The sequence below is a fragment of the Passer domesticus genome, chromosome 2, assembly GCF_036417665.1.
Source record: "Passer domesticus isolate bPasDom1 chromosome 2, bPasDom1.hap1, whole genome shotgun sequence".
Classification (NCBI taxonomy): Eukaryota; Metazoa; Chordata; class Aves; order Passeriformes; family Passeridae; genus Passer; species Passer domesticus.
Window position 1 is genome coordinate 112,707,826 of NC_087475.1, and position 27,806 is coordinate 112,735,631.

General features: G+C 44.7%; 1 protein-coding gene and 1 long non-coding RNA gene across 5 annotated transcripts in view; both read left to right on the forward strand.

Annotated features, from left to right (window-relative positions):
- LOC135294902 (uncharacterized) overlaps positions 1-4,863 on the forward strand; it is a 6,700-nt gene extending 1,837 nt beyond the window's left edge. Inside the window, exons 2-3 of the long non-coding RNA XR_010356887.1 lie at positions 415-501; positions 2,797-4,863. This is a non-coding gene — a long non-coding RNA (uncharacterized LOC135294902). The remainder of the gene's footprint in view (positions 1-414; positions 502-2,796) is intronic.
- Positions 4,864-19,634: 14,771 nt separating this feature from the next.
- WNT11 (Wnt family member 11) overlaps positions 19,635-27,806 on the forward strand; it is a 29,177-nt gene continuing 21,005 nt past the window's right edge. For 2 of the 4 annotated variants that reach the window (XM_064410840.1, XM_064410843.1), the window contains exons 1-3: positions 19,635-20,163; positions 20,304-20,581; positions 23,713-23,934. In XM_064410840.1, the coding sequence (XP_064266910.1) occupies positions 23,852-23,934 (83 nt within the window). In that variant the 5' untranslated portion in view covers positions 19,635-20,163; positions 20,304-20,581; positions 23,713-23,851. Of the gene's footprint in view, positions 20,164-20,303; positions 20,582-21,950; positions 23,164-23,712; positions 23,935-27,806 lie in introns of those variants that run through there. The other 2 variants (XM_064410841.1, XM_064410842.1) reach the window with 2 other exon arrangements.

Genomic DNA, 27,806 nt, shown 5'->3' on the forward strand with positions numbered 1-27,806 from the left:
CTGGAAAATGTGACTCCGTCTTTGTGGAATGCCATTTCCCACTCCCCCCTCCCCTTCCCTTCTCTTTCGTCTCTCCCTTAGAAAAATGTAGCACAGAAACCTTGAAAATTTAAGGCAAAAAATTGCCACCTCCTCCTCCCCTCTCTTTCTCAGCTCTGAGCAAGCAGCCAAGCTGTTAAATGCTTTAACCTGCTGTGTCCAAGTCAAAAGTTAAATAATGTGTGAATCAGTGTGGAAGGAAAACAAAAGGCAGCAAGGGAGCACTGGAGAGAGCCCCTCTTACAACAAGATAATTGCTACATTATGAGAAACAAATAATATGCTGCTCCTCTCCAGGATTGTGTCTGTGACATCTTGACAGGTACATCTGAAGTTAATTATGTTGCATTTTGTTGAATTTTGCTCTGCTCCTAGGGCTGGATCCTGCAAACACGAGTTCCAGAGCGTCTCGCCCTGGCAGCCAGTGCTCACTTTTCAGAGGTTCAGAGTGGGTTTGAACAGGTCAGTTGCCTTTCCATGAGCCATCACAGCTACAAAAATGCCTTTGCCAAGAGACTGGGATTTCCCAACCAGCCATGCATGGCGAGGTGGATGCTGGAGTTGTGGGACCTGCCTTTCACCCATGCCCAGAAAGGGAAATACATGACTCCTGCCAACAGGAAAGCAGTGTATTATTCTTTCTACTTACACAGTGCAGTTGCCACAACTTTTCTTCCTGCAGCTTGTTTACTGCTCCTTGATGATGGAAAGCTTTTGCTCAGACAATGCATTCTCCTTTGCATAGAGATGCTGGTTTAACCCTGCACATTTCCACTGTTGCTTAATGTCCTTCACTGCATCTCAAGTCTAGCACTCCCTACTTCTGCATATACTCCATGGCTCACCCATCCCACCTTCATCCATGTAAAGGAGTTCTTGGGTTCCTAAGAGTTACTTTTAAGTGCTAGTAGTTGAGGCAATGTTGTAAATGAAAGGGTTCTCACTTCCTTCTGGACATGGATTCTTCTCACCTGCATCAGCAATCAGATGTCTTTGGTTTGGTGAGCAGTTAATCTGTCTTGTCTCAACACTGCATGCCAGAGAAAATGTGTGTCAATGTCCCTCTTTCTGTGTTGACTTCAGGGTAAGCTGGACATGACTAGTTCAAACACAAGGGGACATGATGATGGCTGCGTTTGGTCAGATGTCTCTTACCCCACATGTGTTGCACTCACTAAGAATGCTAATTTTGTGTCCCCTTTGTTATAATATTGGTTTTATTGTGGTTCATGTTCAAAGAGATGAGGAATTTGATGAGTGGAGGAGTAATGCGGGTTTTCCTTCAAACTCTTTCCCCAACCTGCCATGTTGCATTTCAGTTTCTTAAGGGTTGAAAGCAAAGAGAGGAAGCTATATGTGAAAGGTGCAAAAGGCACAATGCCTCTTTCACCTGCTCATAATACATGGCTGACCCAGCAAAAAGGGTTTGTCTGCATTGCTGACCAGAAGAGCACCAAAAGATGAGCTTGAGACCATCCTGATGGTCCACACTGCTCACTCCCTTGCTGCACACCCAGCCTGAAGTGAGTTTACTCAAGAGTCTTCATAGGCAGCCATGTCAATCTGACCCTGTTTCAGCCTTGCTGGTCCCAAGCAGCATATCCCAAAGGCTTCACACCCTCAAACATTGGTTTCCTGCTAGAAAACACTGCTGCAGTGGTCTGCAGCACACCCCACATGGAGAAGCCATGTGCTCTCTAGGGGAGTGTGCTCAAGACAGGGACAGCCCTGAGCAATGTGGATACTGGTCCATACCCCTTGGTCTCAGGGTCAGGGACACTCCCTGGACTTTGTAATTTGGCAGTAAAGGCATGGCTATGAATTCAACTGCTGACAGCTTCTGTATCTCTTTCCATGGCCTTCAACCACACCCCAACATTAACCACAGCTCTTTGGTGAAGGTGCCTGGCTATATCCTCACCACCAGGCTATGCAGAGTGAAAAAGTGCTGATGACTTGCCATCCACAGTTCAGAGGGCTTTAAAAAAAAATAGCTATGGCCAGTCCTGTGACCCAGTCTTGGTCAGCATGTGATAGGTGCTCACCTGCAGCTCACCTCTTTGGTTTGGATTTGTTGTGAACTGAAACATGAATGCAGATGCAGACCCGTCCCTTAGAGAAATGTGATGGTGAAGACCATGAAAAGCTCTGCCCCACAGAGCTCTGCCCCGAGTTCTTTGACTTTTGGTTCCACTTTGAAGTTTAAATAATTAAAACTTGAAAGCAAACCTCATCCCAAAGCTTCCCAGAAGCAGCTTCACCATTGCAGCCATAGTGAGGCCACAAGCTGTTTGCTTGGGGTGGGGTACTTTGCCCTGCTCCTGACACTCAGCCTCATCTCCATCTCAAATCCCAAGTCAAGGTGTTCTTTGTTTTCCCAGAGTTTTGCTTTTTTGTTTGCAGCCCTCTAATAATGACATTACTATTCACCTGGTCATCTTCTTTGATGCAAATCATACAATCATTGAGTAATAGATGGTTTGGGTTGGAAGGGACTTTAAAGGTCATCCAGTTCCACACCCTGCCATGGACAAGGCACCTTCCACTAGACCAGATTTCTCTCTGGCCTGCAACACTTTCAGGGATGGGGCAGCCACTGTTTCTGTGGACAGTCTGTGCCAGGGCCTCAACACCCCCATGGCTAAGAATTTCTGCCCAATATCCCATCTAACCCTGCCCTCTGGCAGTGGGAAGCCATTGCCCCTTGTCCTGTCCTTTTAGGCCCTTGTAATTAGCCTCTCTCCATCTTTCTTGCAGGCTCCCTTCAGTTACTGGAAGGCCACAAATTCGTATCCCTGGAGCCTTCCCTTCTCCAGGCTGAACATCCCCAGCTCTCCCAACCTGTCTCCAGAGCAGAGGGGCTCCAGCCCTCAGAGCATCTCTGTGGCCTCCTCTGGACTCTCCCAGCAGCTCCATGGCCTACAGATGTTGGGGACCCCAGAGCTGGAGGCAGCTCTGCAGGTGGGATCTCACTTGAACAGAGAAGAGGGGCAGAATGCACACCCCCCCACCGAATCTGCCCAAGATGTGGGATCAACTCAGGATGTTTGAATGAATGTCTATCTTTTTTTTTTTCTGAGAATAAGTTTTGGTGAGTATCTTCAGCTATTACTTAAAGGTATGTTATGGATTTACTATGATCAGCACTTTCTGGCTTTCTAACTTGGCTGAAAAGCTCGCACAAAGAAAACAATCAATTGGGAGTAAATAAGTATTGCCACACATCCCAAAACAAATTTATGATCTGGATAGCCTTCAGACTTCTAAGTGAAGACCACATGTATTTTTTTTTTCCAAATGTTTTATTTTGGCATGTGTTCCTGGAAGACCAGGGCTCCATGGTGGGATTAGGAGTTGACTAAACAAGACCTGTACTCACACTTAGGAGATTGCCAACATTTTTAAGGCTCTTTGAGAAAACACCAAACAAATTAGTTTGAAATTAAGTTGAAGATACTTTACCAACATTTTTTTCCCACCAGAGGCAAAAATATATCACACAAGACTCTTGACCTTTTATTGTTCAGTGATAGAAAGGTGGGGAACTCATTTGGTGTTCACTCCTCTGAGTGAACCTGCCTCTAGTCTACCATACACTTTTAATATTATTCCTAAAAAGATTCCAGGTACAGATCTAGATACTGGAGGGATTTCAGAAATGCTTTTGTGCTGTGTGCCAAAATGCTCAAAGCAGGGAGAGATTGTGTCATCAGTTTTCAGTCAAGCCCCTCTGTGCCTCTTTTTCTAAGTTGCCAAAAAAGTTACACATAAAATCATGAGCAAAGACTTTCCATACAGCTTAAAAAATGGAATTGCGCTTCACAATGGCTGTAGATGGTTTGGGGTGTTCTAATGAAGGACCTGATCCTGTCTGGCTTCTTATGACAGTGGCAAGAGGAGGAATATATTTTTACTTGGCTTAGCTTGCACATTTGCTCTGTTTTGCACATAATTTGATCATCATATTTTACAATTCCACTCCAAGCAGGAAATCTACGTTATGGATCAGTGACTGCCTTAATTTTTATTGACAAATCATGATCTTTATTGGTGGAATTATGAGCTAGCTGGATCTTACTGTCTTGGTGCAATGAGGCCAATATATTGCTTAGTTTGTGGTGTTTTAAATTTAATGTAACAAAGAACAAAGGCAACTTTCTTCATGCTTTCCTCCCTCTCCCTTTCCCTCTCCCTCTCTCTTTTCTTCTTTTCTTTTTTCTTTCTCTTTTTTCCTCCACTCTTGTTCTTTTTCCTTCCTTTCTTCCTTTTCTGTTTTGCTTTTTCCAAATTTCCAGAATTCTCTGAAGTGCTGGTGATTATGCTAGTCTGAAATGGGAAGGGCTTGTTCCAGATCCCTGCAGAGCAGTGGTGTGGTAGGGACCTCACTGTCCATCACCTTCAGAGGAAGGACAGCCAACTGAATTAGACACCCACTTCCTTTAATGCTGGAGAAGGGTGAAGCAAATCGAACCTTTTGTGGGCAAGATTTCATGGTTGGGGTTGAAGGAGACCAGCCATCAGCTGAAACACAGCAGCTTCCAACCAAAATGCCAGTTCCGACCTCAGCTCCAGGGCTGAGCATCTTCCCTCCCTCCACTGACTATGGAACTTCTAAACCATCTTAGACAATTATTCTAAGTGCCTTAAATGATCTGATGTGAATAACCACTGTTCCTTTGTCTCCACCCAGTTTCTGTTGGAATCTAAGCAGGAAAGTCAAAGAGAAGAGTATGTACATGAGGTGAAATCATGTGCCTCACAAGAAATTATTTAGCAGTGATAAAATCCAGCAAGATTTTCTGTTTCATTTCCAAAAAGTTTAAAACAAACAAAAAATCAAACAAATAAACAAACAAACAAATACTCTTTTGGTTATTTTTAGGGGTCTTTTTCAGGATGGAATTGATCACAGTGATATGCAAAGGGTGAAGGATCAGGCCCATGATGCTGCCAGAGGTGGTGCCACAGCCAGAGGAGCACATCTGGCTGCTCAGATCCTGGGATGGCAGCATGAGCAGCAGGAGCCACACTTTATCTGTAGACAGTGCAGTGTTATAGTGGTGTCACCGCAGCACATTAAACACTGAGTCCCATGACACCAGTTTTACAGTCTCCATGCAGACCAAAGCCTTGCTTTAATATTACTTGCATTTAATCTTCAGTTTGTAATATTTATTTAATTCCTTCTTGTTAAGAACCCCAGAGGAAGGATAGGCGAGTCTAACCTCTCCTGGATTGCAGTTCTAAGCTATTAATCTGTCATGTCAGCATATTTTATTAATACTGTTTTCCTGTGTACACTTGGTGGAGTACATCATGAGTCACTTACCATCTGCTGTGTAACTGTGTTGTAAAGTGTCTTTCTTCCATAGATTATTGCTTTGATAGATTAGAGTTTTGTACAGTCACGATACCTCATCCCATCAATTTTAAGCTCTCAGGAGGATGCTCATGGCTAAAGGATCTGATCATTGCAGAAGTCTTTAACGGCCTCTCACTGTGTCCCTGCAGGCTAGGGAAGTGCTATTAGGCTTGCTTTCCAGATGAGAACACGTGTCCAGGTTTTGTGCTGCATTGCTTTAATGAAGTGTGCTTTCTCCTTCTCTTCCACCCTTTCCGTCCCAGGCAAAGGGGGGTGATAAGCAGGTCTAGGAGGGGAAATCCTTTGTTGCAGCCTGAATTGCTGCTAGTAAGGTCCGAGGTAAAGAAGCAAAAAGGGCCTTTGCATAACATCCACAGATGTTTAATTCAGCCGCACAGTGAGATGTTCAGGTCTAGGCACACGCACCTTCAGGGTCCAGCTTTCTCTCCCCAGGGCCCAGGGGCTGACCCTGGTCTCAGAGCAGTACAAAGATAATCAGGGCCAGTCAGGGAATAGGGAGGGAGTGGCTCAGGGACATAGGAACAGACATAGCAACAGGGGAAGGAGCCAATGGGGTGTAACAGCTTTGAGGGAAGCTTCTTGTGTCTCGTAATTTAGGGGATGCCCCCCAAGGCCTCCACAGTCCTTTTCTCCAGACGGAACTGCCTGGGATTGGATGCTTTCCTAGGAGTCCTAGGCACTGAGCCATCTGTTGTGTTCTTTGGAGCCTGAACGTGTCTACCCCATCATCTTTTACGCTCAGAACTGCATGAGTGCCATGAGTGACCTACAGACCATTGAAGAGAAGCAGCAGCAGCAGCCATGGAAGAAAAGCTCACCGGCTGCCATCAGAATCCATCTCATGCTGATTTAGCTGTGTTTAAACCTGCGTGCTTAAGTATAAACAATTATGTTGAGATTTTAAAAAGTAAATAAATTAGATACAGGGAGGTACCATATCGGAAAGGGTTTATTTCCAGACTAGAGAAGGTGTCTAAAGAAGGTGGGCTGAACTGGAACTGTGCTTGCTCCATCCCACCATAACTGCAAGACAGTGTCACTCCCTTTCATCAGGCGTTTTCTCTTTAGCATTTCAGAGATGGGCAATCTGTGGGCAGCTGATACATCAGCAGCTCCCATTCTGCCTTCCCTGATGCAGTGTGTCCTCATGGTAGATATTTTTCCCCCCAGTAAATCCTTGTCCATGAGTCAGCTGTGTCTGTGCTCAGGATCTACAGCATGAGTCCTATGAAGAGCAGCTGGGGAGGCTCCATCTGGATAAAGGGAGGGAGGCTCCTGGGGGAACTTCTCACTCTCTACAACTCCCTGACAGGAAGATGGAGCCAGCTGGGCATTCTGCTCCCAGGGAACAAGAAATAGACAGAAACAAACAGACTTAAGTTGTGCTGGGGGAGATTTGAATTGGATAAGAGGGAAAATTTCTTCCCCAGAAGGGCTCTGAAGCCCTTGCACAGGCTGCCCAGGGCAGTGGTAGAGTCCCCATCCCTGAAGGGGTTTAAAAGCTGTGTAGATGTGGCATTTGGAGACATGAGTTAGTGGCAGCGCTGATTGGATTGGCTGTTTAACAGTTGGAATCAACTTCCTAAAGCTCTTTTCCAGCCTAAATGACTCTATGATTCTACTGAGTTCTCACCTTAGTTTCTCTGAGGAGACAAGTGGAAGGCATTCTGATCTGCTGGAATATATGAGTCCCTGATTGGATGAGTTTGGCCCCAGGTTTTCTGGAGACCAGTGGTTTCTTCTGGGTTGCAGCTGCTGACAGAACCAAAACCAACCTGAACTTAAGTGGTCTTCCTGGGAAAACTCAATTTCTCTGGAGTGGAGCTTAGGAAACAAGGACTGATCAAAGACCTGATTCAGTGACATATAAAATAAGAGGTTCAAGATACTTTAGAGTGACAAATATCTGGTAAAACCTAATGCATGTGGGGTTTTAAATTAACTTATGCATTAAATACAGTGAGAAATTTAGTGTGAAGAGGAACAGATCAAGCATGAGATACCTATGAGGATGTAGAATAAGGAATAAGGGATATCAGCCTGTAGCCCAAGAGAAGCTGAGGAGACCATGGCAGTTGGGATGTAGCATTGCCCAGCTGGATTTTTCCTGCATTTTGGCTCCCAGATACCCCAAATCAAAGTGGGCCACCCCTTCCTGCTGCCCCTAGGACTCATCTCCCACACCTTGGCATGCCCAACACCCCAAAGCAGCACCCAACACCTGAAAGCAGTTCAACATCCTCAGGGTTAAATCAGATTTAGTATCCAAGACCTGGCAGCAGAATTTTATCCCAGCATGAGTTTTTATGATCAAATTATAGACCAAATGAAAAGAAAAGAAAAACCACCACCCCCCACCCCCATCCTGCCAGAGAAATCCAGTTTGAGGTTTATAATGGAAATCATGACAGAGTCATGATTGTAGTAGCAGGAACAGCATCAGTGTAACACAGCTGTAAACTTGAAAGGGGAGAGGAGAGGAGAGGAGAGGAGAGGAGAGGAGAGGAGAGGAGAGGAGAGGAGAGGAGAGGAGAGGAGAGGAGAGGAGAGGAGAGGAGAGGAGAGGAGAGGAGAGGAGAGGAGAGGAGAGGAGAGGAGAGGAGAGGAGAGGAGAGGAGAGGAGAGGAGAGGAGAGGAGAGGAGAGGAGAGGAGAGGAGAGGAGAGGAGAGGAGAGGAGAGGAGAGGAGAGGAGAGGAGTTCAATGACTGGATGGGAAAAGGGCTACTTGCCAAGATGAACTTCCAAAGATTAAATATTTGCTCTGGTGAAAACTGCATCCACAGTGTCTCTGCAGCCTCGTGCTAGGGAAGGTGAAATGCTGAACCGGCTCCTCTGCCGAGGGACACCATGACTCTGCACCCTGAGATGGGAAGAATTAAGCACATCCATTTTCAAGATATAGACAGCTGTCTGTATGTGGAAAAACTCAAATTATATAGGGCAAAACAATGCTGGACTGCAATAATTTTTCACAATGTGGGTTTAATAAGGTGGAGGTGCAGCCTTTTCCAACATTAAGTAAGAAAAGAAGTAGTAAAGCTTCTGGATCTCATCTTTATTATTATCTGGTCATAAAGGAAGGCAAAACATTTGTGAGTTCTTGCAAATCCCAGCTCCTGAACTGCCACTCTAGACCCTGGGTTTGCAATAAGTTTGGTCCATTGTCTCTGAGACCTCTTAAAAAGACAAAGGAGAAAGTATGTTTGGCTCCAGCAGAAAGTGAGAGCTGAGAATGAGACAGTAAAGCAAAAATGGTCACATTTTATTGCCTTACTCACCAATGGTTTCTTGAGTATGGTATAACTTATGGAAGCTTTGATTTACGCTGGTGCGAGTTTTATCTGCTGCTGTCTTGGCCAGTTCATTCTTAATACTGAGACCTATGGGCCTCTGCTGACTTTCTTGGTTAAATAAATTAAAGGAAATATAAACATTAATGGAAGTCACTTAATTTATGGCTAGATTGGAGCATTGCATCTTACACCATGGGTCCAATCCAAACCCCATTAATCCAAATCTTACTGACATCCCTGAATCAGTCAGGCCCTATCTTTGGGCTTTTCCTTCTCACTATGAAAGGAACAGTTAAAAATAATTTTAAATGAGATTATATTATCCCTCAAAAGCCATCCTGCACAAAACTTTCAACCCTTGTCACCTCTGGGGAGGCAGAGCATTTGGGATGTTTTAGTGGCTGTTGTTTGAAGGCTGAAGATATTCCTCCCAAAGCGATGCCTCCCCCCTTTTCCCTCTCCATGCCAACCACCCCATTCTTTAAATATCTCCTCTTGAAGCATTTTGCAATGCATCACGTGCCATTTGTGGCTAAACACATTTTTTGGCTCTTCTGTATGATACAGAACCTACTTCCAGCTCTTCAGGCACTTTCTCAGACTATTTCTTGCCAAAATTTTACTTTTTTGGCCTGGTTAAATGAAAGAAAGCTTTCTGCTGCTTTTATTTTTATTATTTTTTATTTTGTCAATTACTGTTTATTCAGAGATGCTTTCTGTCACATATATCTCTGCCAGCAGCCAAACTTCTGGCTTGCCATTGCACTGTCTGCCTTGATGTGCTTTGATATGCTCCTTCCCTGCCTCACCTTCTCCAGTTTAAAAAAAAAACCCAAACCACCAAAACAAGCAAGAAAATGGAGCAATAACCAGAGAACATTGCATGCATTTTTTGTGCTGAAGGAAAAAAGAGCAGAAGACAGAAGAACAGGGAAGTACAAATTGTTTAAAAAGTGTAAAAATATAGGAGTTGTCCCACAGAGTATTAGGATGAGTCGGTAACTGAAGCTGTTATGTTTTCACATGGAAGTAGCAAGTTCTGGGTTGTTTTTGTAGCAAAAGTCTTACTGTTATCACAGCTGTGGAAGGTATAAACAGAACAGTGAGAAGGAGAAGTAGTTCCTCAGTGAATATGAATTATTTTAGTTTATCAAGGCTGTGGCTTTTCACAACTGATCATGTCCTGTTGATATTGGTAGAACTTTTCCTCTGAGCCAATCAGGGACTAGATTCAGAAACTGAAAGACAAGAAGAAAGTCTTGGGTTCGATCTCAATTCTGGAGAGGAACAGGGAATATATCCCAAAATGCTTACAGCCTAGAGCCCTCAGCCTCTGTATGAATGCATCCTTTGGGGTGACATCTACTCTTCTTGGGTTTGTAGGCAGGCTGGTCCTTCCCAGCAGTGACTGTTAAAGCACAGGCACACCCATGAGCCAGCTGTGGCTCTGTCTGCTGTACCAACCCAGCAGACTGGAATAAATCACAGAGGCCTGGTGTCGATGTTTATGTACTATTTACCAGCATTCAAGGGAGGTGATTCTGCCCCTCTGCTTGGCTCTGTGAGACCTCACCTGCAGAGCTGCTTCCATACCTAGAGACTCCAACATCAGAAGGATGCAAAGCTGATGGAGTGAGTTGAGAGGAGGCTGTGAAGGTGCTCTGAGGGCAGCAGCCCCTCTGCTCTGGAGACAGGCTGGGAGAGCTGGGGGTGCTCAGCCTGGAGAAGAGAAGGCTCTATGGACACCTCATTGTTGTCTTGTTGTACTTAAAGAGGGCTTATAAAATATTTGAAGAGTGATTTTTAACATGGGCAGATAGTGATAGGAGAAAGAAAAACTCTTTTAAACGGAGAGTAGATTTAGATCTGATATTTTCAAGAAATTATTTGCTCTGAGGGTGGTATGCTGTTTGGTTGTATTATTTCTCATTGAATTCAGTATAACAACCTTCACTTTCCAAGGAAACAGCATGTTAGGCAGGTGGGGTGGGGTGTCCCTAGTAGGACTCATGTCCCAAGTCTCTGTGAGCTGATGAAGCAGCATTATAACCCCAGCTAAGTCATGCCAGTATGACGACTCCACATCTTCTAGAGGCATCCAGACTTCTGCTTAACTCAGCTCACAGAGACTGGTGAGGACAAGGGATGGACATGGTATCAGAAGAGACCACATTGCAGCTGAGCTTCCATGTTTGTCAGCACTGGTGGCTGTGAGGATATGCCCAAGTAAGGTGGCTCAAACAAGACCCCATTTCTTTTCCCCATATTTCACCTGAATGAACTTCCTGTACTCATGCTGACAAGCTCTTGACCCTGTGAACAAAGTGACATACGGCTTTCAAATACGCCTTGTATTTGGCTGAGGAGAGAACAAGCTTCATGAACATTTACCCTACAGAGTTCCTCACTTAAAATATCCTCATGAATATTTGTTCTGTAGATCCCAATTCACAATTAAGTAATTCACAATTCAGTGAATAAGTGATATGTAGCAGCCTTTTCTATTCAAGAGCAATGATACCAAGCAGCAAAAGGAACAAATACCTGCCTAACCTTTTGTGCCAGCCTATAATTAGTCCTTGAAATGGCTCTGAAATAAAATTCAAGTAACTCAGTGCTTACTCAGGCCAGGAATCCATATTATCACCTTAGAAGTTCTATACTTTGCTCAGAATCTATTTCACAATGTTTTTTATGATGAACATACCTGAATATGGAAGACAAACCAAACCCTATTTGTAGGTAAACAGAAAACCTAACAGAACCATAAGGTTGAATCAGTGAGAAATCACATTAGGATTACAGAGAAATCACTTAGGGGAGAAAGATCACTGCTGTCAACACAAAGGATTCATCTCAGTTGTGTTCCTGGAGTTTAGGATAAGAGCATGACAATCAAGCCTGGCTGCTTCTAGGAAAGGATGAAAGATTTTCACAGCATCCCCTTAAAGATCATTCTTTAATGAAACCAATTGAAAAGCAAGATAACTCAGGCTGGATATCTCAAGAATGTCTTAAGCATGTCTTAAAGAATGCCTACATCAATCAGAGACAGTGTTTTTGTGTGGTAGTCTCCCAGTAGTGCAAGGAGATGAGGAACTCCACAGTTGTGTCCCAGCAGGGAGAAAATGGCACCTAGAGTACTAGCAGGGACTAAATGGGACATGGATGCTCAAAAAGTAGACCCCACTTGAGCTGTACAGATTTGCTTCAAAATTTATGTTTCCAAGTCAGGAAAGGATTGAGTGAGACAGATGTATGAATTGACTCCTTTGAAAAGCAAAGATTTCAGGTAAACCATAAAAGTCTGGTGTTCTCTATGGTTTATGATTACATAGCCCAGGGTATATTTGAGGGAGGTTTTCCTTGTCCAAATTGTTCCAGTCTGAGTTTCAAATAACAGTACCTTCTTTGCTACCTTCTCTGCTACCTTGCCAGCTCTTGTCAAGCTAGGTCATAAGGTGATTATGCCATTAATGTCCTTGCTGTCCTAAGTTTCCATCAAAAAGCAGCTTTTTTCACAGTTGCAAACAGAAATACTTGGCTGAGCTGGGGCACTGCAGGTTGCTTTGAGATCCTTCCCCAGTCTCGGTGTCATACATTCTCTGCTCAAGGCCCTGGGCTGCAAATAACCAAGGTGGCCCATGGCCCATCTCAGTCTTGCTTTGCTTTGTCTAGTCTAAAAATGTGTCATAGAACCATAGAATTACTGACTCACTTGGATTGGAAATTATCTGTAAAATCGTGAAGTCCAACTGTTCTCCCAGCACTGTCAAGCTCCCCACTAACTCATGTCCCCAAGTGCCACATCCTGTTAGATCTGTTAAATCCCTCCAGAGACAGGGACTCTGCCACTGCCCTGGGCAGCCTGTTCTGGGGCTTTGCAACCATTTTGGAGAAGAAATTTTTCCTAATCCCCAATCTAAACTTCCTCTGGCACAGCTGGAGGCCATTTCCTCCTGTTCTATTGCTTGTTACCCAGAAGAAGAATGTCCTTTCAGTAGAGACATTTGTGTCTGGATCTTCAGAAATGTTAAGCCCCTTTGGTCACAGATGGGCTTGCAGAGATGTTCAGCTTACACTTAGGCTATAAAAATCTTATTTTTGAAGCATTGGAAGCACTGGAATATCTGTTTAGGAGACATAGTAGCAGGGGTGACTGCCTTAAGCCCTGCAAAAAGTCCACCCTCTTTTTTGGAAGTCAGTCTTGTCTGAAGACCTCTCCAAAAGCCCTTTGGGTAACCTGGCCCCCATGCTGCTTTGCATGAGATCGTCCCAAGACCCATGACTCAGAGCAAAACCTGGCACAGCTTTCCGCTGCTCCCTGCTTCACATCACAGGGTCAGAATGAATGTTGGGATCAGAGACTAGAATAAAATTGGGCAGAAACAGGCATGTCTAACAAATACCTTGCTTATGATGAGGTGTTTCTGCTCTCAGCCAGCAGCCGCAAAGCAGGGACGATAATGAAAGGCACCCCCTTGAACATTTTACATTATTCCTCCTATTCTAAACAGACAATTTATGCATTTTATTCTTTCCAGCTGGTGTCATTCTCTCCACTCTTGCAAATCACTGCTATTAATTATGCACCCACAGCTAAGCCCCCCTGCAAGGAGGACTCCAGCTCCAGCACTGCAGCAAAGGAGGGGTTACTGGACTTCTTCAGGGAAGGGAAAGCACTCCTCCACCCTGAAGGGAGCATTCAGCTTTGGAGAGAGGAGTTGACAGCTGGTTTTTATTAGCTTTTAAAAGGCAGTGTTGGAGTAGGTGTGGGACCTTTGGTCTGGAAGAGAAGCCTTTTCTGGTCAGTCCCCAGGGCGGAAGGTCAGGCTTACTTGGTCTCCAGCCAAAAGGCACAAAAGTCAAGAAACTGCTTTGATTTTTCTCTGGCTGGTGATGGGAGCTGGGCTGGTTCAGTGGGACAAGAATTGGTCACTGCTGTGGCTTGAACTGGGCACTCCTACGGCATAGGTGATGAGTGGTGATAATAAAGACAAGGCAAGGGAGACAAAAAGCACTGAAATTTAGGGAAAATGGATTGTGGCCACACCTTTACAAGCATATAATTGGGATGCTACTGCACAAAAATGTCTGCTATTTAAAGGCAGGGGGAAAATGAAGGCAGAATAGCTCTTCAGGCTTGCATTTCATGCTGTAAAATGCCATAATTTTCTGCAAGATGTCTGGTGGAGGAGAAATTTCAGGTTTTTGCAATCTTTCTGATTTACAGAGGTGGCCTTGTATGCCAGAGGAAGGACAAATAGTGGTCTCATGCCCTTGTAAAGCTGTCTGTGCTACAGGTACAAGGCAGTTGCATATGGCCTCTGTAGGAGCTGACCGCCATCTCTAGGGTTTGGGCACTACAAGAAGAACCACAGAGCTTTTGCCTCCCTCTGACTGCAACGTCTTGGGACAAAAACCTTTGTGTTATTTACCTTAGAGCTGCCAGGCATTGCTGAGGCACAGCCAGAGCTGCACCCTCTCCATGCATGATGAAATGTGGCTGTGATAGATGCTCACACATCTGTCCTCAGCAGCTGCAGGGACACTTCTTGCCACCCCAGTCCCTGCTGGATGCCTGCCAAAGCATATTCTTTTATTAACCCACTGCCTGGCTTCAGAACAACCTCATGTAAAAAAAAAAAAATCATGTATCAGAAGGTATAATCCCCTTCCAGAGGTGTGGCACTTCTCCCTGGCTGCTCTACAGATCAGTCTTGTACCAATGTATTTGCCCCTCAGAACAATGCTTGCTGTAAGGCTGTCTAAAGAAATGACTCCTCAGTTATGTTCCCTAGTCTTGATTTAATTTGGAAGAACTTTCTGAGTCCTTACTTTTTTATATACACTCCCGCTCTTTGGCATTTTGAAAATTATTTTGGCATCAAACAGTCTTTTCTTGTTCTCCCTATCAGAAAATAAAGTATGTATGTGCATATTCAAAATTAATATGATAATAATTTAGCTTATTTCTGGTAGGTGGCAGAGCCTTTTTGAAAAATGTCCCTATCAATGCTTGAAATTGAAACTCAGGAAACCAGTGAAAAACTTGTATCTGCTTAACTAGTAAATAGGGTCAAGGGCACAAACCTGGTCACTGACCTGTAATTTATTATTACACATGATTTCTCAACAAAAAACCACTCACTAAAGTCAATGCAGAGCTTGGGGGATTTAAGAAAGGTGTTTCCTGATGCGGAGTGTGGGTAATGGAGCTCAGTTTTCCATTCCAGTTGTGCTTTGGGACAGTAAATAGTCACTAGCTCAAAGGTATTTATATTTGTAGCTGGAGCCTGTGCCTCAAGATGACCAGAATACTTGTTTAAAATGTAGGAATGGCATCCTGTCACATGCTTGGGCACCTTCCAGCCATTGGCACCAGCTAAACAATTAAAAAAAATAATCATTGGGAGCATTTATCCAAGGCTCCTTTGGCTGCCACATGAAGAACACACACTAATGCTGGGTGAAATGCTACTCTAACCCCTTTGGGAGGATGATAGCTTTTGTAGTTCATTCATAGCACACAGTATCTTGAAATTCACTGATAAAACTGTAATACCACACCCCACAATACACATAATTGTATCATATCATTAAATATTTGGAGAGTGCCATGACTCAGCACACTGCTGTAGAGATTTTTTAAATGAATGAGCGTGGACCTCTGCTCCAACAGAGTTTCCAGTGGAGTTCTGGATCTGCAGTTGTATAATGTTTTCCTGAGTCATCCATGGAAGGTCTGCTTCTGTGGCAGGCATGGAAGAAGAGAGAGAGAGGAGATACACACATAAAACCAAATGATAAAGGAAATGCTACTGAAGGGTGCATGGGTGGTCCTAGGGCATTAGTAACAGAATATTCCTCTGTGTGGTTGCTTGGAGTCCAGTTGAGTTCAGCACCTGTCTGGTATCTTGCTCTCAATGGCAGAGTTATGGTTTATATAGCACGAGTCTGGGAAAGTCTGCAACAGATTTAGGACTTTTGCAAGGGATTGCAGGGCTCCTTGATGAGAGTCACTCCTGCTGAGTTGCATTTGAAGTCAGGGACAGGTGTAGCTGAAGTCTGGGTGCAGGGAGTCTCACCTGTGCTGTCCATGGTAACTTTTAAGACTGATGCCAGTCTTCTAAAGCCTCTCTACCACTCTGCAACTCTCTACAACTGCCTGAAAAGACACTGTAGGGAGATGGGGGGGTCAGTCTTTTCTCTGAGGTTTCAAGCAATAAGACCAGAAAAACAGAATCAAGTTTCACCATGAGAGGTTAATGTTGGATATTACAAAAAATTTATTTTCCCAAAGGGTTGTTTATCCCTGGCACAGGCTGCCCAAGGCAGTGTTGGAATCCCAATGCCTGGAGGGATTTAAAAGCTGTATGGATGTGGCCCTTGGGGACATGGGTTAGTGGTGGGCTTGGCAGTGCTGGGGGAATGCTTGAACTTGGTGATCTTGTAGGGCTTTTCCAACCTAAACTATTCTATGATTCTGTGTCCCAGCTCCATAGACACTTTGTAAATCCTGCATGGACTTGCTGGTAGATTTGGAGAGGTCTTCACATTTTGGAGGTTACCTGGTGCAACAGATGGCAATAAAGCCTTATTTTCCAGTTCAGTTATCTTTCTGACATAATAATGAATTTCTTACAGCACCCCAAACAGATTTCTAAATATTAGCAAGCTGATGATTTTCTGAACATTTAAGTCTAATAACTAGGTCAGTTAAGAAATGCAATCCAGAAAATCTCATCCAGCTGCCTCTCTTTCTATTAATGGATGGATACAGCCACACTCTGTAAAATCTTTCTTTGCAGACTGAAAAGCCAAAGTGGTTTGTTTGCTCAATACCCACTTGCTTACCTGGGACGTAAATGCCAATGGAAAGCCCCAACTCTGGTTTGTTAATTGTCACATTTGTTAGACCAGTTCTGTTTTAGGAAAATCCCATTAAAAATGGTGAATCATTGTCTCCTGCTGATGTAAATGATAATAGCTTTGACCCACAGAAGCAGTAGGACTCCTGACTTTTAATGACATCTAATGACTGTTAAACTTGTAGATTTAGATTACTGGTTCAGCACCCAGGACCAGTAAAATAAACCCTCACATGCACACCATGGCAGCTCCCAACCTCCCAGGTGCCCCCAAAGCAGCCATGCTTTGCTACCAGAGGATGAGGATCAGGAGACAAAAAAACTGCAACAATTCAACCATGGACTTCCCTGATTCATCAAAGCACTTAGAACACAGCATGTCATATAAAAAGTATTTAAATATGTGCTGAAATAGTTTGGCATATCAAGCCTGAGGGTTTGACTGTGCACAAAATTTCTCAGGTTAAAGGTTTGGAGTGGTTTTAAATTTCCCAAGGCTCTACCTGAATAACTTCCTGTATACATGAGGATAGCACAGAGCATATTTATCCTGTATCCTTCATGTATATATCCTTCTGGTTTCTCACTCTTTGTCCCACCTTTTCACTTGTATCTCCTATGTCCTTCTGTCATGATGAACACAGGGACAAGTAGCTCCTGTGGACACTGCAACAAGTACATACTTGTACTCCAGTGCCATTTTTTGAATGATTCCTCTGATGTCAGACATGGTATAGTGGTGGCCCTGCCAGTGCTGGACTCAATGACCTTACATGGATTTTCTAACCTTAATGATTCCATGATTCTGAGCCTTAACAAACTGTTAGCACTCAAGAAAACAACACAGATTGGAACCATTTCCTTCTTTCCATATTCCTACTTGTCTTGGGTTGCAAGAGGTGGCTGGGGGTGTGTACTCTATTTGCCAGCTGTTAGAGGTGGGGCAGTTTCTTCTGTTAATTGGGAAGTTTTCTTTATCTCTTCCATGACCAATCCTCCTTCTGGGAAATATCTGCTGTTAATGGGCCATTGAGTGTCACTGCATGACTGATAAAATTATAGCATCCCATTATGAGATGCTCCGCCCAGGGGGAGGAGCCAAGCATTCCTACCTGGATATAATCTGAGACTTGGAACACCACAAGCAGACTTTTCCCACTGGATTCCCAGAGGAAGACCAGGCCCATCTCTACCACGACTGGATCTTCAGAGGAAGACTACACCCTTCTACAGCATCACTGCTCCAACAGAACCACATCTGCCACTCCAGGAGGGCTGCAGCCACACCATTTCAATAGGACTGCTCCCAACACCCTGACCAACAGGGTGTCAGGTCATATTCTGACTCTGTCAGTGTTGCTTTGTATTACTGCATTCTTTTTTTTATCTTTACTTTTTTTTTTATTCCTAGTAAAGAACTGTTATTCCTACTCCTGCTTTGCCTGAGAGCCCCCTTAATTTCAAAACTATAATAATTCAGAGGAAGGGGGTTTGCATTTTCATTTCAAGGGAGGCTCCTGTTTTCCTTAACAGACACCTGTCTTTTCAAACCAAGATACTACTCCACACCATCACCTCTCAGCACCTATTAAGTCACCTCTCAGCACCAATATTAAGACCATGAAGATCCTGTGGAAGGACTCATCTAGCTGTGTTTGCACAGTTCTGAGTACAGCAGGTGCCTACTGCATAATCATGAGTATTACAACTGCCACAGCTGACTACTTCTACACCTATTGACTAATAACGACTGCATTTTCCCTATTACTCTTTAAATTTTAAGGTAATTTGGAAAAAGGCTATTTATACATAAATTAGAGCATTTGCATAGCAATCCAGATTGCAATAGATATACCAGGCAATTTCCCCATGCAAATAAGTCCTCCCTGGAGAACACTGACAACACCTCCTCCTTATAGGTACACATTTTTGGGAGTCATTGGGATGGGAGAAGGGCCAGGGAAATGGGAGTTTGGAGCAGTTTGAGTACTTCTGGGCAACTGTCACACAAAGGAAAATGGACATACTGAGCAAAGCTGCTGGCAAAACCTGGTACTAAACAAATAATATAATGGCTTTGGGAATTTGGGATTGTGTACACAGGGTTCTTTGCAGTTCACACAGGACTTGGGTATATGAATGCAATCAGCAAAGAGACAGAGACACAAAAAATTTATCTTATATAAGTAGCTGTCCTGAAAATAGACCATAAGGAAACTGTTCTGAGCGTCTTGATCCAGGAACTAAAGCATTTATTCTCTACTTTCACCTGAAACCCACAAATAAACCAAATGAAAAAATAATTCACAAGTACTTTTGCAACCAGCAGCCATTTTTTCAGAGCCCATAGCTGACAGATGTCTTAAATTCAGACTCATGAGGCTTTAAGTTCAGAAGCCAGTTGTGCTTTTGTTTCTTACAGGGTTTTTATCTTAAGGATTTTCTTCTTTCTTAAAAATTTTTATTTTCCTTTTCTTAAAATTTGTTCATTTGTCCTTTTTTGTTGTTGTTTTCTTTTTTAAAAAAAATTTCTTTTCCTTTTTATTAACCTATTTTTTATTTTTTCATTTTTGCTTTTATTCTTTTGATGTTCTCTTCTCCTTTTTTCTTCGTCCATTCCCTTTTTCTTTTTTCTATTTTCTTTTAACTTTTAATTTTTATTTTTATTTTCCCTTCTTGTTTTTCTTTCTCTTTTCCCTTTTTATTTTTTACTTTTCCTCTTTTCTTGTATACCTTTGGTTTTCCTTTCCTTCTTTTTCTTTTCTCCTTCTCCTTTTTTGTATTATCTTTCATCCTTTCCTTTCCTTTCCTTTCCTTTCCTTTCCTTTCCTTTCCTTTCCTTTCCTTTCCTTTCCTTTCCTTTCCTTTCCTTTCCTTTCCTTTCCTTTCCTTTCCTTTCCTTTCCTTTCCTTTCCTTTCCTTTCCTTTCCTTTCCTTTCCTTTCCTTTCCTTTCCTTTCCTTTCCTTTCCTTTCCTTTCCTTTCCTTTCCTTTCCTTTCCTTTCCTTTCCTTTCCTTTCCTTTCCTTTCCTTTCCTTTCCTTTCCTTTCCTTTCCTTTCCTCCCTTCTCCTTCTCCTTCTCCTTCTCCTTCTCCTTCTCCTTCTCCTTCTCCTTCTCCTTCTCCTTCTCCTTCTCCTTCTCCTTCTCCTTCTCCTTCTCCTTCTCCTTCTCCTTCTCCTTCTCCTTCTCCTTCTCCTTCTCCTTCTCCTTCTCCTTCTCCTTCTCCTTCTCCTTCTCCTTCTCCTTCTCCTTCTCCTTCTCCTTCTCCTTCTCCTTCTCCTTCTCCTTCTCCTTCTCCTTCTCCTCCTTCTCCTTCTCCATTATATTTTCCTTCCTCTTTCTCTTTCTTTAGCAGGCAATCACCAAGCCTCCAGCCCGAAGGAGTTGAAAGCAAGAGCTGACCTGAAAGCAAAAACCAGACCTCAACACCTCTTTCCGCCGATTACAGACGGATCAGAGGAGAGGCTGTGGAACCCGCGGGCTGACATCAGGACGTGCTGAGCTCCGACCTGAGCAGGGACTCCCGGGGCAGTCCCCTACCCTCTCAGAGGAGCCAGATCTCCCTGGCAGAGCGCGGTGAGTGTCCCTGTCCCTTCCCAGGGCAGCGCTCGCTCGGCTCCGAGCGCCGGGCACCCCCGGGCGCGCTCGCGTTCCCGCGGAAACCCCGACTCGCTGTTTCTGTCGCTAATCACTGTTAATCATTAACCTCTCATTAGAAGGACACCGCCGAGTCCCGCCGGGCCCCGCCAGCCCCGGGCCGCGGCCAGCCGCCTCCGAGGGCTGTGCCGGGATGGGGAGCGGCGCGGGATGCACGGAGCCCCGCGGGGCCCGCGCCTGCCCGCGGGGGCATCCGCGGGCCGCGGAGCCTTTTGTTATGCTAATCCGAGCTGACATCACTCCGCATATCAAAGCAGAGGGGGCCGCATATAAGGCGGCTCCGGGGGCCTCCCCGGCAGAGCGGCCCCGCTCCCCGCGCAGCCCGGCCCGGGCGGAGGTAAGCGGGGACCGCAGCGGGTGCGAGCCGCTGTCGGGAGAGGTGGGAAGGGGACAGCGGCTCCGTGGAGCCCCTCGGAACGCCGAAGGCGCGGGGCTGGCCAAGAACGGGGGTTTGCGAGGTGTGGACGGAATTCAAGGAGAGGGGATGCATCCCGGAGGATGGATGGGAGTAGGGAGACGCTGGGGGGTTCGACGGAGAGAGGATTCTTAGAGGCTGCGAAGCAGACCGAGGAGATGCCAGAGAGAGAGGTGGCTTGGAGACTGCAAGGGAAAAAGGAAACCCGGAGGACTGCAATGAAAAGGGAGACCCAGAGGATGCATGGGGCAGGGAGAACCGAGGGAATGCGAGGGAGAGGGGAGGCTTGGAGACTGCAAGGGAGAGGGGATACCCCGGGGAAAACAAGGAAGGAGGAGACTCGGAGGCTGAATTAAGAGACCTGACACTCGGCGAGGTGAAGTGTGAGTGCAGGAGCGAGGGGAGGACCCGGGGAGAGGGAGACTCAAAGGGTGGAGAGACCCGTGCCCGACGAGCTGCAGGGGAGAGCAGGCACCCAAGAGCTGGAAGGGAGACAGGAGACCCAGGAGCTGATGGCAGAGGGGGGACATGGAGCTGCAAATGTGCAGGGCAATGCAAGGAGAGAGGAGTCGGAGAGGCTGCAGGGCAGTGGGGACACCCAGGGGCTGCAGGGAAGAAGGAAGACCCAGAAGGCAGCAAGGGAGTGGTGAGACCCGGCAGCTGGAATCAGCTCCACCACCCTCTATTCCTTTTCTCTGCTCCCACTCCTCACTGCAGGTCATCTGGGGATGTGCTACCCCTAAACCAGGATACTGTGTTTTTTTGGAGAGAGCTGCAGGCTGGCAGCAGAGTCAGGGGGATGTCTTTGTTTCCTGGATTGGAAAACTGGGAAAATGTGAGCTGAATACTCACACTTCTGTGTACAGTTAAAATTGTCTTGGAAGTGTCTGATAGGAGTGTTTTCTGTGTGCCAGAGTGCGGCTGGCTGCAAACAGCCTTAGGGTGAAGAGAAAAGAGAGCTTTGAGTTAAAAGCAGCTCCTGTTTTTAGGAGTCCACAGGCCACTTGCTGTTGGTTTGATCAGTGACCCAGAGCTCACCAGAGCTGTAAACATCTCATCTGCCCCAAAGTGTGTCCTGCCTGTCTCCTTGCAAATTGCTCTTGCAAGTGTAATCTGTGTTGGACTGAGTGGAAAAATGCATTATTACCTCTCCAAATAAAAGGGGTGCAGTTGCATGCAAAGCTTGTAGTTCTTTGGGTAGGTATGGAGGAATTAGATCATTTCCCTTCTACTCCAGAGACTGAAAAAACCCCAAACTGTGGCTTTTTCAAGGCGGGGGGGGGGGGGGGGGGGAGAGTAGAGAATGGTGTTGGCTAGTCAGGTTTAGTGAGAGTGTTTTAGACCATCTGAGACATTTTACACCCAATTCTTGTGTAGTGCAGCAGTTCACAGGGGTGAGATAAAGGGTCTGAAATATCGAAATAGACACTGAAAGGCATGGGCAGGATTAAGGGCTGAAGGTTTCCAGTGTGCTTGTAGAGCAGTGGGAAGAAAAGGGCTCCCAAAGAGTAAAAGATACAGAAATACTCTGAAACAAGAAGCATGTATGCCTGGATGCTCATGGGAGCACTGCTTTCAAGGGATGCATCAAACCCAAATCCAAGTGGGCATTAAAGAAAAACAATCCATGGCAATGAAATCCTGCCTCCCTTGTAGGCAGTCAGTTTTGTCTTGGACTTCAAGGGAGCCAGGAACTTGCCCCTAGAGGTTATTAAAATCCTTTGTAATAACAGCACTTCTCTAGAAACCCTTTACACCAGGCACTGGGGTTGGGACAGCCAAAAAGCAGCCTGAATAGAAAAATATGCTGCAGATGGCAGAGAAGACACTCAGAAATATTAATTCCCCCCAACCCAATTGCTCCCCAAATGGGAATATTTAGGCAGAAAGCTGCAGCTGGGCAGATCCAGAGCTGGAGATCAGGTAGGATACCCTTTTCCCAGGGTAAGAGGTTTCCCAAAGTGAAGCTGACTGCTCCAGCCATTCCCAGTCCCTTCCCAAACCTCTTTGAGGGGGTGTTATGGGGGATGAACAGTGACAGTGTGGGTATGCCAGTGTGCTGTGCAATGAGTTGTGAGCCTCCAGAGATGCAATGTGGTGGGCAGGTTTTTCTGTTTATTTTACTGTTGTCTTTCTCATGGGATGGGAAACCACTGCAAAGACCACAAAAAGCAGCCTGGAGCAGCGTCTGAAGTGAATAACTGAAGGGAAACCCATTTACTGCTATTAATACTGCTGCTAAAATAAGCAAGCCATGCCCTGGAGACAGAGAGGACCTCTCCAAGGATTTAAGTCTTGCATCTGGTTTGTTTATCTGTTTGGCCTGAAAAGGAAAAAAAACAACAAAAAGAAAAGGGATGTAGGGGTATCCTTGAGAGCTTTTTTGTCTCCTCCAGGCTGCTCCCTGGAGACAAAAATGGGATTTTATGTTTACAAAGTTGCAGCCTTTTCCGTGAGCTCCAGGTGCCAAGGACTTGGAAGAAGTGAGAGGCAGAGTTAATGAGGTGAGAAGAAAAGCAAAATGTAAAGAGCAAAACACATTTATTGTAACAGATCAGAGAGAAACATCTGCAGGGCAAGGGCACCTGCATTAAGCAGGGAAATGCAGTTTTTGTTATTTGTCTTCTCTGCACAAAAAGAAAGGAAAAAGAAATCTGGAGAGATGAATAGCTGAAGATTTGAGCTAATCTAAAGATCTGTCTTTTTTTTTTTCTTCTTCTTCCTAAGCAGTTGCACAAACTTTTTGGAGAGGGGGAGGAAAAAAACTCACTAAAGTGAAGCAGCAAATGAAGTCTTGCCATGTGCAGGGTTAAATGGAAACACACAATCAGACCATAACTCTGTGTAATTCAACCCATACGGTTTGTCTGTCTGTTGACTCGAAAGGTTGTATCAAGGCTTGGCAAGGGAGAGGACTGAGAAGGGATAATCCAAACCTTTTCCTGATTCATAAGCCACTCCTTTGCAATTTGGATAATAGATTTCTCTCTCGCAGTGACTCGCTAAACTTCAGAGTTAACCGTAGCTCGGGCTCTTTCTCTTTCTCCTTTCAGGTTGATCGTCTCCAAGAACGAGCAATACCCAAACTGAAGGAAAATACACTGCACAAAATATTAAGAAAACTCCTTTTTTTAAAAAAAATATTTTTTGGAGAAGCTGATTTCCTTTGGCTAGCAGGAGAAAGTGGAGAAAATGAAGCCAAGTCTGCGATTTTTCTTAGCTGGTTTTCTGTTGTTGATTCTGCAGACAGGGCTTTGCTATGGGATAAAATGGATGTAAGTATCTGGCTCTATCTCTGCATTTTTAATGTTTTTGTAGAAATTGCTGGTCTCTTACCTGTTTGTACAACTGCTGCTTGAGGCATGCTGTAAACTGTTTAAAGAGCAGCAGCACTGCAATTCTGCAGGCATTGATTGATTTCAAGTGTGTGTACTAGGGGCTTATGCTAACAATGTCTCCGTCTTCTTTCTAAAATATGCATGATTTAGGCTCATTTGGGTTTTTTTCTCCTCGTTGATACCAAGGGAGGAAAGGCACACACTTGAATGCTCACATGAGCCACTTAATAAAGCTTCTAGCATGGGCTCCTGCTATGCTGGGAAACTCTGCCACCAGGACCACTGGTTGTGCTGAGTAGGAGCTGAGAGCAGTAGGGATGGCAGATGAGATAATGCTGCCCATCTCTAACCACAATGGATGCTTGACAGATAACATGGTGTTTTTCTGGACCTTTTAACCTTTGGATTTTGTGAAGGGTGTTAAAAATGAGGTGAGGAAGGGGGGAGGAGGGTGAAGAAATACCAGGGACTATGGTCAAGTAAGGATTGAGTTTCCTTGAAGTGAAAACATCACCATCTCATTTCTTTGCTTAAACAAGCAATCAGTTAGTTGCTTGCTGCAAAATAAACAAACAGGCCACTCCAAAGCCAATCTGGTTTCACAGCCTTGATAAGTGATCTGTCTTTTTCACTTGGGTTTGGAGCTGGGCACGAAATAAGTAAGGGAATATGGGTTTGCCTCAAACGAGCATCTTTGGTGGGAAAAAAGGCACAATAATATGCAATGTCAGGAAGAATCTGTAGTGTGCTGAAGCAAGGATCTTTGGGATAGGTGGTGAAACTTGGACAAGAGGTTCCTGTTTTGCTGCTCCTTCTGCCACAGACTTCATGCTATGTCTAATTGCCATCCTGCTGTTCCAATCATTGTCACTTGAAGCTCTACTCATGCCACCTTTTATAGAGGCTTAAATTTGGATGTCTGAAAATTAAATTAAAAATTACTCCCCATCATGCAGTCAGGGAAGAGAGGATCTTCCAGATGGCAATTCATCTTCTCCAAACAGAGACATCCAACAGAAATGTAAGTGATAGCCTCTGGTGATGCTGTGTACTGCAGGGAGCTGCTGGAAGCCACACATCTGCCTTTTATATCTATAAAGAGAAACATAGTGAATCTCTCCACAGGGTATTTAAATGCATCTGGTCAGGTGGGAGGAATAGTCACCTGCTTTAGGGCATCTTTCAAGGTGGCATGCTTGCCTATGACAGGAAGATAGGAATAGATGATTTTTAAGGTTCCTTCCTACCCAAACCATTCCATAATCTTTCATCTGCTGTTTCCATACTCTAAGGACCATCTTGGAAGTAGAGGAGAGTAAGGATCTGGTTTGCTTTTCACTGCCTTGGGTTTACACCTTGTTGTAGTAGTTAGTAAGAGCTCAATTACAAAACCCAGCTGTTTCTTTCTGCCAACTTCCTCCAGTATTTGGGCTCTCAGCTCTGCCTATATCCAGCACCAGAAAAGGCAGGCATCTCCTTCCTGAAGGACATTTAGCAACATGTCCATGGGACTCCTTTGCAATGTTTATTTCTATGCAGCACAGAAACAAAGCTGTTTTGTGGCGCCCTGATTCAGCAGGGCTTTTATGTGTAGAACCATGACTGACTGGAGGGACTTGTCCATATGCTTGGCATTGGTGTCCCACTTAGTCAAGATACTCAATCATAGGTGAAGGGCTTGGGTTCTTTCGAAGGGCAGGGGTGGGATGAGCTCCAGAAGGAACCTGATAGTATGGTGACAAGCCACAGACATGAAAAATGCTGGGAGGCAGGGAAAGGTCCCTAATAGCTTTGCTGTCAAAAGCAGCCTTTTGACGGCTAAGTGGTTAAGCTGCAAGGGTTGCTTTTGGGGATGAGGGGGGTGAGAAGTAGTTGGAGGCAGGACACCACAGTTGCTGCTCCTCTACTTCCCAGCAGACATATCCCCCCTATCAAAAAGTGAGTGGGAAAGATGAAAGCTGGGATTAAAGTGGTATTTGAAGCATGAACGGCATGCAGATGCAGCACTGAGCTCCCCTCACACCTGTTTAAAACCTGGCAGAGACCTGCACTCTCTATCCACAGCACTTTGCAACTGGGATGCTGGCAGCTGGAAATTCACAAAATTATGTTTGATTTTTCTTTTGTTTGCTGCTTCTCCTCATTTCCCCACCCTTGTTTTCCTATGGAAACACAGGCTAATTTTTCTCACTCCCCATCACTCTTTTTTTCTTGGGGCTCAGGGACTGTCCTTAGAAATTGCATGGATAAGTTCCTGGCAAAGAGAGTACCAAACACTGAGTAATATCTCAGACCTGCTTCTCCCAGCTCTGGGTGCCATACAATTGAAATCTGCTCCTTCCTTCTCTTGCTCATGAACAGAGAGGTGGGGAAAAGAACGGGATGAAGAAGGAGAAAAGTGCTATGTGATGTTTTCAGTTGTGGCATTTCCTTACTGATCTGCCACTGCATCATTTTTGTACACATGGTACAAAGCTTCAAAGAGGATTTGGGAGGGGAAGGGAGAGATAAGGAGGTGGGTTTCACCAGTCTGGAGATGAGGGAGTGACTGATAACAAAGGTGATAGGAAATTTAATTTTGATTCAGTGTGTGATGTAATTGCAGGGGGAGGGGCAGAAGAAAAACACAATTTTCAGCCATTTAGGACTTCTCAGTAACACAAATATGCCCTGAAAATTAGTAAAAGCAGGGAGAATGTAAAAAAAAAAGGAAATTATTTACTTTATTTTATTTTGCTTGGCTTATTTTTGTGAGTTCTGTGGTCCAAATCCCCATCTGTTGGAAGTTGGTGCTGGGCCCCACCAAACATCCAGCATGGTGTGCAGACAGTCAGCATCTTGTACACATGCTCTTGCTTTTGTATACATTTCTCTTGCTGGTGAAATTTCATGTCTCGTGCTCTTTCATCTAAGCTCCAGAGAGCTACTCAGGTGTAAAGCCAGAGTATGGCTCCAGAGTATGGTTTCAGATCTTTGCTGGATCAGGACTGTCGTGGAGATACAGCCGTTCTTATCAATGTATATGAGACCCTGCGTCTTATTTTTGCAAACACTTTCTCATCCTTGGAGCAAAGAAGGTATGTGGGGAGGTTATATCATTTTGTGGTGCCCAGTGTTGTTTTGTCACAGTGTCTGGGAAGGTGAGGCAGCCATTGGATTCCATGAGATATGTCTTAGTGCCAATGCATCTAGTAATTCCATCACCTTCCCCATCTGCTTTTGCAATCCATTTAGCTTTCCCAGGAGAGTTTGGCTTTGACCAAGCAGGTGCTGGAGCAACTTACTTGGGTAGAACTGAAAAACAGATGAGCATTAGAGGGAGCTGCAGCCAGATGTGCATGCCCCAAAGGTGTGCAGATGTTGGGATGTCCAGGCACAGAGTAGCTTCTGAGGCACTTCTGCTTCCACAGAGGGATTGGCATCTCCTCTGTCCCTCTGTATCGAATGTCTCCTTCAATGTGGTTGTGAATAAGCCAAACACAGCAGGTGATTTCTGCTGGTTTGTTTTGTTTTGGGGGATTTTTTGTGTCTTTTTTTTTTTTTTGGAGTTTTTTGGGTTTTTTGTTTGTTTTGGTTGGTTGGTTTTGGTTGGTTGGTTGGTTGGGGCTTTTTGTTGGTGGTTTTGGGTTGGTTTTTTTTTTTTTTTTTTTTTTTTTCATGGCTTCCAGAATTTGCCCAGGACGGCAAGTACTGGCTTTAGGAATACTATAATTTTTAGGTGAAGCTTGGACACTTCAGGAAGTCTCTGCCTGTCCCCATTGTGGTGACCCAATTATGTCTCATGTCTTCTGGAGTAATCCCCAGCTGAG